The sequence below is a fragment of the Diceros bicornis genome, chromosome 18, assembly GCF_020826845.1.
Source record: "Diceros bicornis minor isolate mBicDic1 chromosome 18, mDicBic1.mat.cur, whole genome shotgun sequence".
Lineage (NCBI taxonomy): Eukaryota > Metazoa > Chordata > Mammalia > Perissodactyla > Rhinocerotidae > Diceros > Diceros bicornis.
Genome location: NC_080757.1, coordinates 61,099,446 through 61,116,263, shown reverse-complemented (window position 1 = coordinate 61,116,263; position 16,818 = coordinate 61,099,446). Strand labels below are relative to the sequence as shown.

General features: G+C 60.3%; 2 protein-coding genes across 5 annotated transcripts; both read right to left on the bottom strand.

The window, feature by feature from the left end:
* Positions 1–1,019: 1,019 nt before the first annotated feature.
* On the bottom strand, positions 1,020–7,803 carry SLC25A10 (solute carrier family 25 member 10). Of its 4 annotated transcripts, none has more exons than XM_058561874.1 (11): positions 7,643–7,803; positions 5,121–5,240; positions 4,365–4,479; positions 4,231–4,279; positions 3,921–3,962; positions 2,994–3,037; positions 2,790–2,860; positions 2,381–2,473; positions 2,023–2,100; positions 1,295–1,351; positions 1,020–1,199 (listed from the first exon to the last, which is right to left on the bottom strand). In XM_058561874.1, the coding sequence occupies exons 1-11, from the start codon at positions 7,733–7,735 to the stop codon at positions 1,098–1,100; spliced, it is 864 nt and encodes a 287-aa protein (XP_058417857.1). In that variant the 5' UTR covers positions 7,736–7,803; the 3' UTR covers positions 1,020–1,097. The 4 variants fall into 4 exon arrangements, with proteins under 4 accessions (XP_058417857.1, XP_058417859.1, XP_058417860.1 ...); XM_058561876.1 differs by lacking the exon at positions 7,643–7,803 and adding an exon at positions 6,782–7,480; XM_058561877.1 differs by lacking the exon at positions 7,643–7,803 and adding an exon at positions 6,353–6,475.
* Positions 7,804–12,373: 4,570 nt separating this feature from the next.
* MRPL12 (mitochondrial ribosomal protein L12) lies at positions 12,374–16,339 on the bottom strand. Its single transcript, XM_058561873.1, has 5 exons — positions 16,231–16,339; positions 15,114–15,300; positions 14,841–14,927; positions 12,868–13,002; positions 12,374–12,771 (listed from the first exon to the last, which is right to left on the bottom strand). The coding sequence occupies exons 1-5, from the start codon at positions 16,302–16,304 to the stop codon at positions 12,655–12,657; spliced, it is 600 nt and encodes a 199-aa protein (XP_058417856.1). The 5' UTR covers positions 16,305–16,339; the 3' UTR covers positions 12,374–12,654.
* Between the last annotated feature and the right edge of the window lie 479 nt (positions 16,340–16,818).

Here is a 16,818-nt window from a genome sequence, read left to right as displayed (position 1 = left end):
GGGTCTCACTGCCCCTGGACAGTGAGGCAGCCTGCAGACCAGTTGCAGGGACCAGACAAGGAGCAGTTCACCGTCCTTTATTAGCATCCCTACAGAGTGACGTGGGCCTGCAGCCCCTTGCTGGGATGGGGACACAGTGCTCAGGTGACCCAGGAAGGCAGGTGGATACAGCCCCCAGCCTCATTTGCGGGGGGACAGGCTGTTTTGGCAGCGGAACCTAGGTGGTATTTTGGCTGATCAGCTGCTGGGGGCCTTGCAGGCGACTGCCGTCCACACAGAGGAGCCCCCAAGGACATACCACTTCCCACCTCTGCCCAAGGAGCCGGGAGGGGAGGCATGGACAGCGTGAGGGACACTACACGCTCCACGAAGACAGCAGAAGTCTCTTGGCACTGAGAGGTTTTGGCGAAACTGTTAAAGCAACTGGGGGTTGGTGGGGTTGGCTGGAGGCGGGAGGGGTGGGTGGGGACTTGGCCTGCCACCAGGGGCGCCCATGGGTCATACACTCAGACCCACCCTCCTGGGCACTCATACTCTGCTCCTGCATCATTTGTTCACTGGCCCAGGAGCTGTGGGGGGCACAGCTACCTTTGAGAACGTCATGAAAGCTATGGTCCCTCTCCTCAGATAAAAGTGCATGTGCGCACACATAATTTGGTGAGCAACCCCCTACTCTGCCATCCAGGTCCTCAAAGGAAGCTGCTGGAAGATGGTGCTGTGGGCCCTAGGCAGCTGTGCATGAAAGGAAGAAACCCAGAGGGCTGGAGGAGAAGGGGCAGGGGACCCCAGACCCCAGAAAGCCTGGACAGCCCGCCCCACCAAGTGAGTCATCAGGGCGCAGGGGAGGGTGGCTGGAACGCTAGGTGGGCAGAGCCTGAGGTGCTCAGGTTGGGGCTGGAGGGATGAAAGTCAGTGGAATGAGCTCTGGCCCTGGCAGGCTGGGTGGGGGCAGGAGCCCGGCTGGGGGAGGTCCTGGGCTGGCGAGAGCGGGGGCTGGAGGTGGGCTCAGGGCAGCACTCGGTCCCGTGACCCTCCCGGACTCTGGAAGAACCTGGCACTGGGGGCCAGGGGTGGCCCAGCCCGCTCCCATGGCCCAGTTAAGACGGCACTTTGATGCCAAAGTGTTTTCGAAGCTGTTCCAGAAACACAAACGTGAGCACGGTGTGAGGCATGAGGCGGATGCCGGCAGGCAAGAGGCCCTGGACAGAGAAAGGAACAACGGGAAGTGGAAGTGCAAAGGACCCAGGAGAGACCCCCGCAGCCCCACCCAGCCCCTGCCCAGCCCCCGCCCAACCTTGTAAAAGGCCAGTGGCCCGAGCTTCGCGGTCTCCATGGCGCAGTGGAGAACACCCTACAGAAAACATAAGATAAAGCCATAAAAAGAAAAGCTGCTTCTCCCTCGAAAGGCACAAATTACAACACCTCTGTTCAGTGCCAGGCAGTGGCCCCGCACAGTAAAATGTGGGGTGACGTCAATGACCCTGTAGAGAGGCCCGGAACATTCAAAGGTGAACACAAGAGGCCGCCCTGCCCTCTGACGTGGCAAAACCAGAAGCTGCCAGGGCGCCCTCCAGGGGCAGGCGGACAGGCCGGGTGTGTGGGGGTGTTCACAGACAAGGTCTGGGAGAAGAGCAGGGGCAGCGCCTCAGGCGCCGTAAAGACAGAGAGGACACCGTGTGTGATGGTGGGAGCCCCAAGCAGGTACTCGGCTGTGGGCGCTGGGCCTGCCAACTTTAACTTTAAAAGGGCACCTCACGGAATTTCACTGACTGCAGCAAGCCGGCTGCCTCTGTTAACATGTCAAAGAATCTGATTTAAAAACACACACAGGGCCAAGGGCTGCTCTGAGGCTGGCTGAGGACGGCAACTGAGAGGGATGTAGTTACAGGCTGAAGGGATTTGTCCACATCCCGACGAGGACATGGGCTCACTTAGCCACAGAGCCCAGGAGCAGCAGGGTGGGCCCCCCTACCCCCCAGGCCTGCACTCTCGAGGGGGCTGGCACCTGCAGCCCCCACTCACTTGATACTCGCCCTTGGAGTTCATCAGGCGGGTCTTCAGCACATCCAGGGGCTGGCACAGGAATGTGGCACAACCACCCTGGGTGGGGAGAGGAGGCTCGTCACCAGCAGGCCTGCCAGGCAGGGCGTGCGGGCACCCTCATCCCCTCCCCACAGGCCTGCTCCAAAAAGAGGCCCTTGCATGGACCCCCAGGGACTGTTCTGGCCCAGGCACCGGGTGACCCACGAGGCTCCGCCCCAGTGCCCCCTTATGCAGCCTAAGAGAAGCATACACCAGACCGCCAAAGCCTCCTTCCTCCTTCCTCACTCCGGGCGCCCTCAGCCCCCAGGGCTGGTCAGGAGCCACACCCCGCACTCACTGCGATGAAGCTGGCGACAAAGTGCGTGAAGATGCTGTCAGACAAGTACCCTGTGCTGAGAACCAGCTGTTTGGCTTGGTCATAGCAGGACAGCTGTGGGGGTGGCAGGAGGTTAGGTCTCAGGACATCCCCGGCTCCAGGGAAAGCAGACAGGGGCCCACAATGACACCATCTGGATTGAGGAAGCACCTGCTCTGCAGGTCACCTACATGGTCACTGTGCCTGGGCAGACAGGTGAGGCCCAGACAGGGAGGGGCCTGCCCAAGGTCATACACCTGACCCGCCTGTGCCCACCTCCCCAGGCCCCACCTGTGGTCCGCGCCCACTGCCTTCCTCTGGGGCCTCTCAAGAGCTGAGCTTGGCCCCCCAGATGCTGCCCCGGGAGTCCCACCCTGAGCAGAAGCCCTACCTGGCCCACGGTGACAAATACCCCTCGACTGGAGGCCATAGTCGCGCCCGAGAAGAGCTTCTTCAGACCCTCTGCCGGAGAAAGAGGGAGGTTGGGCTCTCCACCCAAATCCCTCAGGCCTCCCCTCAGGTCCTGCACAGTGCTCCCCGCCCGCCCACCTCCTCGGGCCCCAGGACCCCCATGCAAAGGGCCTGTTCCTCTCACCTTCGCGGGCCACGCGGTACAGGCCGTCCAGGGCATGGGCGTAGCTGCCGAGGGACACAGAACAGGCCCACATGAGGCTCTCCCTGACCACTAGCTCCCATGGGAGGGTCCTCCCCAGGCCCCCATCACAGGCCACGAGGCTCTCCAAGAAGCATCATAGGGGCCAGGGCACAGGGCCTCTTCCAACAGCTCAGAGCAGTCTCCCCCGTCAGGGGACCTCAATGTCTGAAGATCCTCCCGAGTCCCACAAGAGAACACCTGGGTGCCCGCTCCTTTGGCGGGCTGCCAGCCCTGAGTCTGGTCCTGTCTGCAGCCAGTTACAGAGGGTGGGGGGATGGGATGCTCTGCCTGGCCCCCTCCCCCCAACTCACTCATCCGCCTAACCATGGTTTTCGCTCCAGCTGGAGAAGGGCCAACGGACACCTGTGGAGCCACATTTCACCCCTGAACTGACTAATGCCGGTGCCTGGAGCTTAACTGCAACGTCAGTCCATAAACAAAGCCTTAGAATCGATAGTGTCTTAGACTTCAGGAAAAACAGCATTTTTATCATAAGAAAAAAATCCTAGCTGCCAAACCCTTTTAAAGGCCAAAATTCAAACTTCTAACCATCCTCTATGCAAACATGTGCAAGGTGCAAGAAGAGGGGAAGAGAGACGGCCCCTCAGCCCACTCCCAGTCCAATTCCTCCCACAGGGAAAGAATCCAGAGGTTCTGGAGGTCCCCTCATGATTCCAGAACAGATGTGTGCAGTGTGTTTCCAAAATCCATCAGCTTCCCTGACTCCACTCCAGGTGACCCCACAGGCGATGAGGCCTGTTGCAGTCCCAGCTGGGTCCCAGCAGAGCTGCTTTGGGGTTTTCCTGGCCTAGGCCCCCTACACCCACCCACCACACCCCAAGGGCAAAACTTGGCCCTGCTACTCACTTTCGGCGCTGATTCTGGGGCAGCTTCATGTCATTCTGCATCCTGAAACAACCATGATGGTTCAGGGGGCCAGCAGGGGGCCAGACACAGCCCACACAGACCCCCGCAGGCAGTGGTGGCTCACTCTGGCAGTGAGCAGCTGGCCCTGCCTGGAGCCGTCCCACCCCTGGCTCAGGGGCATCCCCCCCAATGCCCAGGACTCCAATGTCTGAGAGGCTTGTTCTGGGCTGAAAACTGCAGACCCCAGCAAGCGAGCCCTGGCCCTGTGAGGGGACAGGAAAGACCCTGACCTTGGTGGGACCGCACTGACCTGACGTTGACCATATCCGCGGGAGTCCCCACAAAGCCTCCGATGCAACCTGGGGTGACAGACCCCGGAGCCCACATGTGATGACTGGTGGTGCCCACCCACCCCAGCCCGCCCCCACTTGGCCGGCTGCTCACCGCTGATGGAGCCCAGCAAGACCTTCTTGTAGAAAGGTGGGGGCCCCTGGCTGCCCTTGGTCACATGGTCTCGCACAGTCTCATAGATGGCAAACCGAGTCAGGGAGTAGGTCATCTGCGGGAGAAAGGGCCCAGACCAGAGGGTGCAGGTAGGGGGACCATGCTGGGCATGCCCTGCACCCCTCAGCCCTCCCCACCCCAGCCTTCCTGGTGCACGGTCATCACTGCGTGGACCACAGGGACACCAAGGAGCCCTCCCAAGGCCACACAGCCAGCAAGTAGCTGAGCCAATTTGCAAACCCAGGCCTGGCTGAGTCCAGAGCCCTGAACCTTCCTCTTTCCCTCCCCGGGACTCAGTTTCCCCATATGTAAGTAGAGGCCTTGGACCAGCTGTGAGAGCAAGGCTGACCCCACGGAAGGCAGACGCACACCCCACACTGCCATGCCCTGTGCCTACTCAGGGGTCTCCAGCTCCCCAGGCCTGTGGTTCCTTCCTCCTAAGCAGCTTTGAAAAGGAGGAGAAAGTAGCTTCCATGCCCACAGAGCACCCACAGCGGGTAGACGGTGTGGGTGCATCTGAGTCCAGGCCTGGGGGATGCCAGCCGTCCTTTCCACCTGCTTGGGCTCAGAGCCTGGGGTCTGGGACTGGGACCTAAGGGAACCCCTGAGGAGGGGGGCGGCCTTGGGAGGCAGAAGAGCCCTGGCCATGAGTTCCACCCACCCACCGCCCTGGGAGGTGGGGAGCCCCCGAGGTACCTGTCTACACAGGGAGGCGCTCAGGCCGTTGTAGAGTGCCAGGACGCCGTCAGAGCGTACCACCTGCAGTGCCATGCCCGTCATGCGCATCTTCACCTCCTGCTGCGTCTGCAGATGCACCTGGGGGGGTTATACCCGCTCAGAGCAGTGCCCCGGGCCCACCCAGGCCACCTCTGCACTGAGCCCTTTCCCACAATCTACTGTCTTTACACTCCCATGACGACCTTGTGGGCCAAGTGCTATCACAGCCCGCTTAGAGATGGGAACTGAGGCACAGGGGCAAAGAGGCCTCCTATGGACATCCAGCTGGGGGTGGAGCTGGGACTGAAGGAACACAGGAGACTTGGAAGAGGCAGGTGAGAATTCAGCGGGGGCCAAGGGGGAAGGGCACTCCTGGGAAAGCCACCAGATGGCCACCTCGGAGTCCGTCCCTGAACACCCCACTCTGTCCAGCCCCGGTCACTGACCTCCTGTGCCTCAGTTTCTCTCCATGTGCTGTGAGGATTAAGCAGCTCAGTGGGTACACCTCACCCACCCCATCTCTGCCCAGTGGGCTCGGGGTGGTGGGGCAGCAAAGGTGGGTGGGATGGAGAGGGGCCTCATGCCCAGCTTAGTGACATGAGTGCCGTCCTCCCACTGTGTGAGCCAAGCCAGACGGGACAGAGGGCCCTGGGCCTGGGGGCAGGGTGGCCACGCAGGCAGCAGCCCCCATCCAGGCAAGAAGCAGGGACTGTGAGGACCGGGCCAGGACATGGGGCAAAAGGAGAGATCAAGCTTTAAAATAATTTTTCCAAGCACCACACCGAGAAGTAAAAACCCTGGCCAAGGCCTCCCTTCGAGGCTGGCCTCCACGGCTGCCAGCATTGCCTTCTGAATCCCAGTACATGGTCATATGCTCTCTGGGCCAGAGGATGGCCTGCCTCCCCTAACCCCCTCCTGGCATCATTCTGCAGCAAAACAGCACCTGGGGGGTTGGGCAGAGGGCAGTGATGCCCAAAGGGGCCTTGGACAATGGGCAGGTGACTCCAGTAGGGCCGGGGCCAGGGAGGGCTCCGAGGGCCCCTGGAAGCTGTGCCCACCCCTGGTCAGAGAAAGCAAACCTGACCTTCCAGGGCCCCACGGAGGTGGGGGTGGGCGGAGGGACCTGTGTGGGCATCTGGAAGGTAAAATAACTCAGCTGGGGGAGGGGCTTCTCTTTCCCCAAACCAAAAAGAACCTTCCAGTTCACTCACCCCAGCTCTCTAGAGGTCAAAGCACGCTCCAGGCCCAGCCCTGCTCCGTCAGGCCACCTCTCAGGCCTGGCCTCTCCCAGGACAGCCAGGTCTCAGGCCCATGAGGCTACAGCTTTGCCCCCGCCCCGCCCGCGCCCCACCCCCATCTGCTAATCCTGCCTTGACTGGGGCAAGAATTTTCACTAATTAGAGAAACCCACTCCCTCCCTCAGGAAAAAGGCTGCTGAAAGATGGATGCCCTCAGGCAGAGGGGGCCTGGCCAGGTTCCAGGCCACAGGTGCCAATCCCTCCCAGGGAGCCGGTGTGGGGCACAGACTGCTCGTGGGTGGGGGTAAAAAAGGTGTGGGGCAGGTGGCTGGCCTTTGCCCAGTCCCCCCCCCAAGCCCAGGCTCCCTGGGGCAGGGCCCCTGGGCAGACTATGTTTTGCACCTCTGGCCCTTCTTTGTTCTTTGTGGTGAGAAAAGGTCAGAAAACAACTCCCCTTGGCTGGCCCTGAAAGACAAGGGAAGCTCTGTGTTATTCCGCCCCATAAGCATTTTTTCAAAAAATGTTAAGAGTGAATATTTCTCTCTCAGACAAATGCTCACCCTCAAAGGGCAGGACCTGCATGCACACAGGGCCCATGGCTCCCAAGTGCCCACCAAGTGCAGGGGGAAGCAGCCCAAAGCAGGGGAGCCTGGGTCACCCAGGCCACATCCTTCATCCGTCTCCCTCTGTGTGACGCGCACGCAATAGGTAGGAGGCCGCTTGGTCCATGCCCTGAGTGTTCTAGAGCCCCTAAACGTCTGTAGGTGCCAACACCTGTGCACCCCACAGAATCACCCCCTCAACTTGTACCCAAGCAAAAGGCGTGTCCTCAAAAGTGCAAAACTGCCAGGGGAAACTGACTCAGACAGGCCAAGGTCACACAGGTAGTAAAGAGCAGAGCTGGGGTTGGAACGCGGCCCGCCAACAACCGGGAGCCGGCTGGAACGCGGGGCACCGGGGCACCTCCACCCCGGGGTCGGCAGAGCCTCGGGCACCTCCTCCTACCCCTCCACGCAGCATCGCCGGGCAGGAGCAGTGGGCCGACGTCTCCGCAAGCCCCGGGCAAGGTGGCCCTAGGTCCGACCAAGCCCTCGCGGCAGAGCAGGCCCAGGCTGGTCGGTGCCGACGGGCGCGGGCGGCCACTGGCGCCTCCCTCCTCGGCAGGCGCGCTGGTCACCGGGTGCCCGGGCCGGCGGCCTGAGTGGGCGCAGGGTCCGGTCTCCTCGCGCCCCGCCGCCCGCCCCGGCCGCGCGCCGCCCTCACCTTGAGCAGGTCCAGCGGGTGCGTGCAGCAGGCGGCCCCGCACGAGGCCAGCCCCCCGAAGTACCAGCGCGACACGCGCGCCTCCGCCGCCATGGCCCGGCCGCGGATGCCGAGTAGCGCCAGCTGCCCCGGACGACCCCGACCCGACCGCGACCCCTGGCCCCGGCCCGGGCCTCGGTTTCGACCCCGCGGCCTGACCCCCCCCCCCCCCGGTCCAGCCCACAGACCAACACCACCACCCCCGCGCCGCGTTCAAAGCGCCGCCCGCGCCCGCGCCCCGAGCAGCCAATGCGCCCGCGCAGACCAGGGGGCGGGGGCAGGAGGGGCGGGGCCTGAGAGCCCGCCCAGAGCCCAAGGGCGGGCCCCGCGCCTTAAAGCAGCCGCCGCCGGGCAACCCAGCCAGAAGGGCCCTGCTGAGCCGCCTTCGGGGCCCCCACGGGCGCTGGTCGCGCCCACCCCAGGGAGCTTGCTGGCTGGGCCTCCCCCACTCCTCCGGGGAACCTAGAGCCCCTCCCCATCCTGCGCCGGCCTGCCCCCAGGGCCACCCCCACGGCTAGGGCACGTCTCCGAAGGTCACGGCCGAGCAGCGGCCTGGGCTCTCTGCCAGCCCCCACCCCTCCCAGAGGCCGGCCTCCCGCAAACTCCCCGCCCCAGCCGAGGCCCTGAACTTGAGCCCCGGCTCCCAGGCCGGCCGCAGGCCTAGGGGTCCGCCCAGAGACACGTGCAGCAGGAAACCTCCTTGGGCCAGCCTGTGCATTATAGGAAAATAGGGCAAAAGGCAATTCGGAGAGACTGGCGGCCCCACAGACCCCCCGCCACCCCCGCCCGGAGCTCCCGGCAAGTCCAGCCTCAGGCCTCCTTCTGACCAGACAGCCCCAGGCAGCCACCCTGGAGGAGGCCCAGGAGGCAGGGCTCTGGGCCGTGGGGGCTCAGGGTCCTGGGAGGCAGCGATCGGCAGGCTGCCTGACCCTGCCTGGCCCAGCACGTGAATGTAGGTTGTAACGCTCATCCCACCTCCCAGCAAACAACAGGAAATGCAGGTGTGCTGACTGCCCAGAAGCGCACCTGGGGGGCAAAGTGAAATTGGAGTCCTGGGCTGGCCCTGTGGTTTAGCCGTTAAGTGCGCGTGCTCCGCTACTGGGGTCCCTGGTTCGGATCCTGGCGTGCACCGTTGCACCGCTTCTCCCGCCATGCTGAGGCCCCGTCCCACATAAGGCAAGAGAAGGATATGCAACTATGACATGCAGCTATCTACTGGGGCTTTGGGGCAAAAAAAAAGGAGGAGGATTGGCAATAGATGTTAGCTCAGAGCAGGTCTTCCTCAGCAAAAAGAGGATTAGCATGGATGTTAGCTCAGGGCTGATCTTCCTCACAAAAAAAAAAGAAAAAAAAAAAAAAGAAATTGGAGTCCCGAGCCCCGCTGGGGGCAGGGCCGCAGGGACCCAGGGGTCTCTGCAAGGGGCAGCTTCTGATCTCAGAGAAGGCAGAGCCAGAGACCCCCTCCCCATGGAAAAAGGCATGTCCTGCAATCCCAGCTTGGCCACTTCAGCCCCCAACCTCAAGGGAGGAGGGTGAGGAGCACTGGGGAAACTCCTGGTCGCCTGAAGCCACCGAGCACCTTGAAGAACAAGTCCTGGCCTCTGAGCACCCTGCAATTCTCTAGCGGTGTCAGAGCATAAGGTGCACCAGCAAACCCCACTGTCTACTGGCCTAAAGTGGCCACTCGGAGACCAAGGGGACTGTCTTCTAGAACACCAGCAGTCCCCTCACCCCTGAGGTCATCAGCTGGGGAAGTGAACAGCGGGCCACAGAGATGGTGTCCGGCCGGGTGGAGTGTTGGCCACGAGGGCAGCACACCTTTTCTGAAAGGGGGGAGGGCTGGATTGAGAAAGATGTCAGATGCGGATGGAAACCACACGGTGGGCGAGGGGCCACAGGCATTCTCTGGAGGAAACCAACGCTCCACAAGGAAATGTGAAAATGTGTTACTGAACAGCAAGATGGCTTTCACAGCCAAAGACACAAGAGACTCAGAGTAGCACTTTCTTTAAAAAACCAGAGCTAACAGACCCGACTGTTACAAGGTGGGAGGAGCGGCCTCCTTGACCAGGGTCCCACAGTAATGAGCGCCAGCCGAGCCCGTTCCCCCTTCAAGACTGAGTCTCATTCAGAGTAAACCAAGATGTTCCACTCTGCAGTCGGCCAAGGGCAACATCATGGGTTCCTGAAAACTCGGTGAAGCAGAGGTGACAGAAACCCCCAGGGTCCCGAGTCTGTGTAACAGCCCAGGAAGCAGGGGGCCAAGCCTCGGGGGTAGAGGGGCTGTCTCCTCACCAAGGTCATCGGTAAGACAGCGTCCTGAACTTGCTGCTGCAGGGAAACCCCAGTGCTTGCTCTGTGCTGAATGAGGACCACCCCCAAATTGGGAAGGGCAGGGCCCAGAGGCTTAGGAGCAGGAACTGAAGAGATTGTAAAAATAAAAATGTAAAGAGCAGGGCAGTGAAATGCATGAACTCCCATGAGAACTGGAAATACTGTGCAACAGTCAGAAATGTGGGAGGGATCCTGGAAAATGGGAAATGCACCAAGACTGGAGCACCCTTTTAAGAAAAACATGGATTTTGCAAATTACAGGTGGGGAACTCAAGGACTTCCCAACCTAATTCTCAAATGGATCACAAAGACATGTGCCTGAGCCCGAGGGGGTGATGGGGAGGTTGGGCCCTGGAGAGCAGGGCTGCCCAGCCAGGCCTCTCAGGTGGGACCTGGTGTCTGTTCTGTGGCATTTGCACATTTCCTCATGGTGCCTAGGCATGGACAATGGAGCCGCGTGGGTCCCTGAGATTGGGGGGTCTGTGGGGGCAGGAGGCCAGAGTCAGCTGCAGATCTCCCTCTGCTGTGTCCTTTGTGACCACTTCATCATCCTGGACAGAGACACAGAATGCTAATTTCTACTAGGATCTGGATCTTGTAAGGTCTTGCAACTCAGGATGCACAACAGACCCACCTCCCAGCACTAAGCCTAGGGTCCAAGGCCAAGTGGGCTCCTGAGACTCAGGCAACCCCCAGGGGCACACCCCACCTATTCCCAGGTCTGAGATACCTCTTTATGGGCCACCTGTAGGCCAGAGCAGGTCAAGGGGAGCTGTGGGGGCCAGGACCCCGATCAGGAGGCAAGGGGAGCTACCTGGGAAGGTAAGGCCCAGGGTCTTCACAGTGCCTTCAGGTATCTGACTGTGAGCTCAGGTGGAAGGCACCAAGTGGACACCATCCAAGTGCCATCCTAGCCTGGTGTAAGTGAGGTGGAATGAGGTTGGCCTGATGGCCCCTAAGGTGCAGGACCATCCCACCTTTGGGCAGCCACCCCCAGCAAGTCCAGGATGGAGCAGAGGGCCCCATCAGACTAGGGTAAGGGGGATTCCTAGTCATCACCCTGGCTCTCTTGGAAAGACGAAGGGGCTCAGAGCACAAGCCAACTTTCCAGGTCACTGGTGGAGGGGCCTGTGACCCTGAAGGCCTGGGCTGAGGGCTGTCCCTGAGCTCAGACCACTCCCTTCTCCCGTGGGAACAGGCAGCCTGGTCAGCCGGCCACACTCAGCCCAGGCGGCCCAGCAGTAACATCTGCCGAGGGCGGGCACACCCAGAGATCTGCTGATGGCACAAGCCACATGCTTGGCCAGTGGGGCTCTCCGGGTCAGGAAGCATGTCCTCAGGGAGGGCCCCTAGGCAGTGTTGGGGCTGCTGAGCAAACCACCTGGGAGCCTGGGAGCTCCCTGGGCCTGTCTCCACTGGTCCCCCCCCAGAAGGCAGCACTCCCAGACACACAGTGCCCCCTTCTGGTCCCAAAGAGCTGACTTTGCAAGTCATTCTTTCAACAGGGCCAAGGGAGAGGGTGCAGGGACAGGACCTGGAGACTAAAGCTAGCGAGTGTGGGTCCCCCCGGGTCACAGGAACCTTGCCTCCTGAGAGTGGGTGCTCAAAATGCCCATCAGCCTCCTCTCAAGGGCCAGTCAAGGAAGGAATCCACTGCCTCTCTCCCAGGCTCTGCTGAGATGGAGCTTGCCCCGAGAGAAGGAAGCCAAAGGTCCTCAGAGCAAGACCGCACAGCTGCCTTCACTCAGCAGGTGCTGGGTGGGGCCTGCAGCGTCGGGCAGCCGTCACCATCTGTACATGCCATAATTTGGCACCAGGCCACCTCCCTCAGAGCTCCATGACCCAGCCCCCCGGGGCCCAGCCCCCCCAAAGCTCCTCTAAGGGCCCCATGAGAACAGGAGCTGACATTCCCAACTGCTGCAGGGTGGCAAAGTGTGGTCCTCCCTCCTCCTGCTGGCCAAGCACCCTCTTGCAGGCCTGCTGTGCTGTTCTGGGGTACATACCTCATTGCCCGCCCACCTGGGCTGGAGACTGCGCTGCTGGCTCCAAGACTGCCTCTTTGTGAGGCCAGTGCTGTGTTGTTAGCCCAGTGCATAACACATTCCTGCTCAAGACTGCCAGTATGTAAAAAACAGGGCACTTCACAGTGCCCCACACCCAGCTCCTGGGCAAAGATCTGCTATCAGCCACGCAGCACCTGCTGGCCCCAGGCAGGATCCCCACTGCACTGCCTATAGGATGCCACCTGCTGTGGGGTCTCAGAGACATGCCCCTGCAGACGGAGGACCCAGATGATCGGAAGATCACCTGCAGACCTCACACATCCCGCTGGCCCACTTGACACACCACTCCACACACTCAGCGCCCGCACAATGTATTTTTCTCAGCAGCCACCAGGGGAGCGCGTGTTAACTCCTCGAGCGTTCTGGAGTTGTTGCCCTGGTGCTCGCAGCAGCCGCCCCTCCCTCTCCATCTCAGTAGGTCCATCCATCTGCCCCAGAACGGAGTTGGCCACGTGGTGCCGGTCCGCAGTTCTGCTCCAAGGCCGATCCCGTCAGCTGAGCCTGGGTGCTGGGGTGGAGCGGGTGGCGCCTCGCCCAGGTCCCAGGGACCCCTGTCCACAAGTCCTCTGAGCTGGCCTACTCCAGAACCACAGTGCCACCCACCGCCTCCAGGGCCGCCTTGATCTTCTCGGCCTCAGCCTTGGCAACGTTGGCTTTGATTTCCTGGGGCAGGGACTCCACCAGCTTCTTTGCCTGCCAGAGAGCAAAGTCAGACACTGGACCTGGGCTGCCACAACCAAACCCTCCCTAAAGGTGTTAGCCGAAAGCGGGGAACGCATGGAGCTGCACCTGGACAAGGTTTATGCCCTGGACGTAGTTCTTGATTTCCTTGATCAGCTTCACTTTGTCCACGGGCTTTGCCTCCGTCAGGCGGACGGTGTAATGTGTCTGTTCTTTCTGTTTGGGGATGTCTTCTTCTGCCGCCTGGTGGAGGGAGAAAGTGGGTGGCCAAGGGAGAAAGGATGGGGTGAAGCAAGCACATTTGCTCCTGGGCCGCCCTGTCCTGTAACCTCAAGGGCACAAGGGCCTAGCAAAGCCTGCGATTCCAGCAGGAGGGCACGCCGGGCCAGACAGGCTCAGGTTGCCCTACTGGTCCACCCCCCTTAACCTGAGTGCCTTCCCTCCCTCATGCACTCCAGGAGTCAGACCTGGCTCTATCACCCAGAAACGTTCCCATCTCTCCAGAGGCTGTTCTGAACTGCCTCCTGTCCCTTCCCCCCAACATTCGAGCTTCCTCATCCCTTAAAAATTGTGACTTATGAGACAGGGAAGAGTGACACCAAAAGTGATCTGCAGATAAAATAACATTACAAAAAGACAGTGCCATTCCAGTCCTCAGCCAAGCCCAAGATTATGTATCAACAACAAATTTACAACCAGCTTCAGCTCCACCTTCACCAAGTGACCAATAATGGGACTGGGTGTGATGGAGCTCCTGCCCTCATGTGTCAAGACTGCAGCACCGCCCAAGGGCAGGGCCACGTGGCCCACAGCCTGGGGCAGTCTTGGTTTGGGTCTGCTGCCCAATTATTAACAGCACCTCCTTCATTCTCAAAAGTGTTCCAGTTTAGACAACAAATTACATGGCATAGTAGTTCTATTTCTCCTTGCCCCAAATGTTCAGCTTGAATATTATCGGCCTGTAAAACTACCTTCCAGTTCATGGGGGGGTGGGGGGGATGATGCTGTGGAACCATCAGACACATGTGGAAGGTGTTACACTTTACAGGACCCCTGACCTGGTTTTCTCAGTAGGTGATGGCCGGTGGAAGGGGGCTGAGGGCAACAATCCAGATTTTAAGAGGCTTAAGAGACTCAACAACCAAATGCAACACACAGACTTTGTTTGGATTTAGGAAAACCAACTATTACCAAGAAAGTCTGAGACTACTAGCAAAACCTGAACAGAACAGCATAGGAAATTGCTGCTAATTACGTTTGTTATGCAAATGGCTCATGGCTCCATAAGAAAACACCTGTGTTTTCAGGGACGTGTATTGGAACACACAAAAAGGAAAGTTCAGATCAGAAATTAAGCTTCAAGGGACAGGTGATGCAAACGTGGCAAAACCTTAGTAATTATGGAGGCTGGGTGACAGGTATATGGGTGATCCTGTTATTATTTCTACTTGTGGATGTTTTGAGATTTTTCTGCAATAAAAATTGCAAAAAAAGCCTCCAAGATTAGTGTGTGGCTTCAAGTCTACTGGTTTCCTTGCAGAGACCAAAACCTTCCCCAGCCACCTGGAGGATGGAGCTGCCCATCACCTCCCCTGCTCTCTGCTCCAGTCCTGGACATGCCTTATGGCCCTTGTGCCTGCCATCCCTCTGCCGGGAATGCCTAGTTCTCTTCCTCAGCTCCTTAGGACTTCCCTCCGAGGATCGCCTCCTCAACATGGCCTTCCTTGGAACTGTAGCCCTCCCCTCCCCTTACACTTCTTCCTTACCTTTTTCCCATGACACTTATAATGTTCTACTACCAACATACTTTCTTTTTTTTCCTCTCATCTGGCTCATGTTTCCCTCCACTAGAAATATGGTCTCCATGTGGGCAGGGACCTGCACATCCTTGGCAGGAGGAGGTCCCAGGAGAGCTGCAGCGGAGCCCACAGCTGGAAGCACACACAGATTTTCAGGGGGTGTTGATGGATGTAGGACCAAGAGGAGGGACAAGAGAAATCTAGCCACATGACATGAAGCAAGATGGGAACTGAGCACCAGAGAAACAGCTCTTTCTGCACAGGACCCTGGCCTGGGCTCACCTCAGGGGCTGCCCCCGCAGCAGGGGCAGCACCAGGCATCATGCCACCCACTGGCATGAGTCCAACATCTTGGATCTTCAACGTTTTCTGCAGGAACAGAAGAGAGCAGTTTCAGTAGCTGGCCATCACACCCAAACACACTCAGGGACAACAAGCCCGGCACAGTCCTCACACTCAGGGAGCACACCTTTGACAGTTTACCAAACTCCGCAAATACACCAGGAACAAGACACAAGCCCCAGACCTCACTGCCCAGGCCCAGGCCTGTGATACCTTCAGGAGCTCGTTGAGGTCTGAGATCTCCAGGAGCGTGAGGCTGGCAATGTCTTGCACCAGCTGCTGGATCTTGGGGGGGTACTCCTTGCGGGCGTTATCCAGGGGTGCACCAGCGAGGGCCTCCCCCCGTTGATGGCTGCTGCATCTCATCAGCCGAACAGCGCACACACGCAGCACCTGTTGCCTAGCCCCCCATTCACACAGAGCCGTCAGCCTGGACTGGCACAGGTAGGTGACACAGACCAGGCAGGCAAGTGCCATGAGTTTAGGTCCCAACCCAGGGTTATCAGACTGGAGGGTCCACGTGGATAACAAGGGGCATTCCTAGCTACCTCACATTCTTCCAAGAGCCTTAGAAATCCACACAATTAGGGCCCGCCCCATCGCACAGTGGTTAAGTGCCTGCACTCCGCTGCAGCGGCCCAGGGTGTGCAGGTTCGGATCCTGGGGTGCACTGACGCAACTGCTTGTCAAGCCACGCTGTGGTGGCGTCCCACATCAAGTAGAGGAAGATGGGCACGGATGTTAGCCCAGGGCCAATCTTCCTCAGCAAAAACAGGAGGATTGGCAACGGATGTTAGCTCAGGGCTAATCTTCCTCACCAAAAAATAAAAATAAAATAAAAAAATAAAAAACACCATTGCCCCCCCCCCGAAAAATCTACACCATATGCAGACAGGGTACCCACAAGGTTGTTTCCCATTTGAATGAACTGTATCAGCCCAAAGTGATAAAACAACTGCTTAAACGCATTTTGCTGCACAAAACCTTTCACAACCTGGGGCCCCTGGAGGCCGAACGCCGGATCCACTGACGGCAGTCCTGACACGTCACCCGGCTGCGCGGGAAACTGAGGCCCGGAGAGAGGCAGGGACCCGTCCAAGGTCATCGAGGCCTTCCCGGCCCTCTCTGCGGCACGTGCAGTTAGGGGGTCGGCACGCAGGAGCTCTCGCGCCCCCCGGCCCCGTCGGGACCCGCCGAGTAGGAGGTGGCCTTCCGCATGCCGCCCGCCGCCAGCGGACGCCGCCCCGATCTGCACCCTCAGTGCCCGGCCAAGGGCCCCCACCCTGCCTGCCGGCCGGCCGGCCGGCCGGTCCTCGACCGCCTGTGGTACCTGGCAAGGCGGAGCGCGGCACCCCGAAGCCCGAGACACGGCCCCCACAGGGAGCGAGGAGCCGCCGGTAGCATCGCTCCGCGGGCGGGAAGGTCACACGCGGCTCCGGGAAAGAGAGACGCTCTAGCCGCCAGGGTCGCCGGACATACGAGCTCGGGGAGGACGCTCTAGCCTCCGGAGCCGCCGAGCATACGAGTTGAGGGCGGACCCTCTAGTCGCGCCTCGCGCCAGCTTTCTCTTGCTCCGCCAGCTTACCCACAAGGCGACGAGCCGCGCAGGCGCAGAGCCTCGGCGGTGGCGGCGGCGTGCGGGGTCTAGGACCTGGGGTCGGACGGTGATCTGCTCGGGCTTTCGCCTGGCGGGGCGAACGGAGGTCAGAGAAAGCCGAGGCGCCAGGCTCCATCCGAGTCGGGGAGGCAGGCCCGGCTTCCGGGCGGCCGGGACGCCGTCGCAGCCTGGCGGCCGCTGCAGCAAGTTTCAACCATAACCTTTGCTCTGCCGCAGGGCGGGCACGGGGGTCCCGAACGCCCTTCTCATAGGTCTGCGCTAGGGGCCACGCTCGCCCTGCCGCCCGTGGTCACCTAGCGC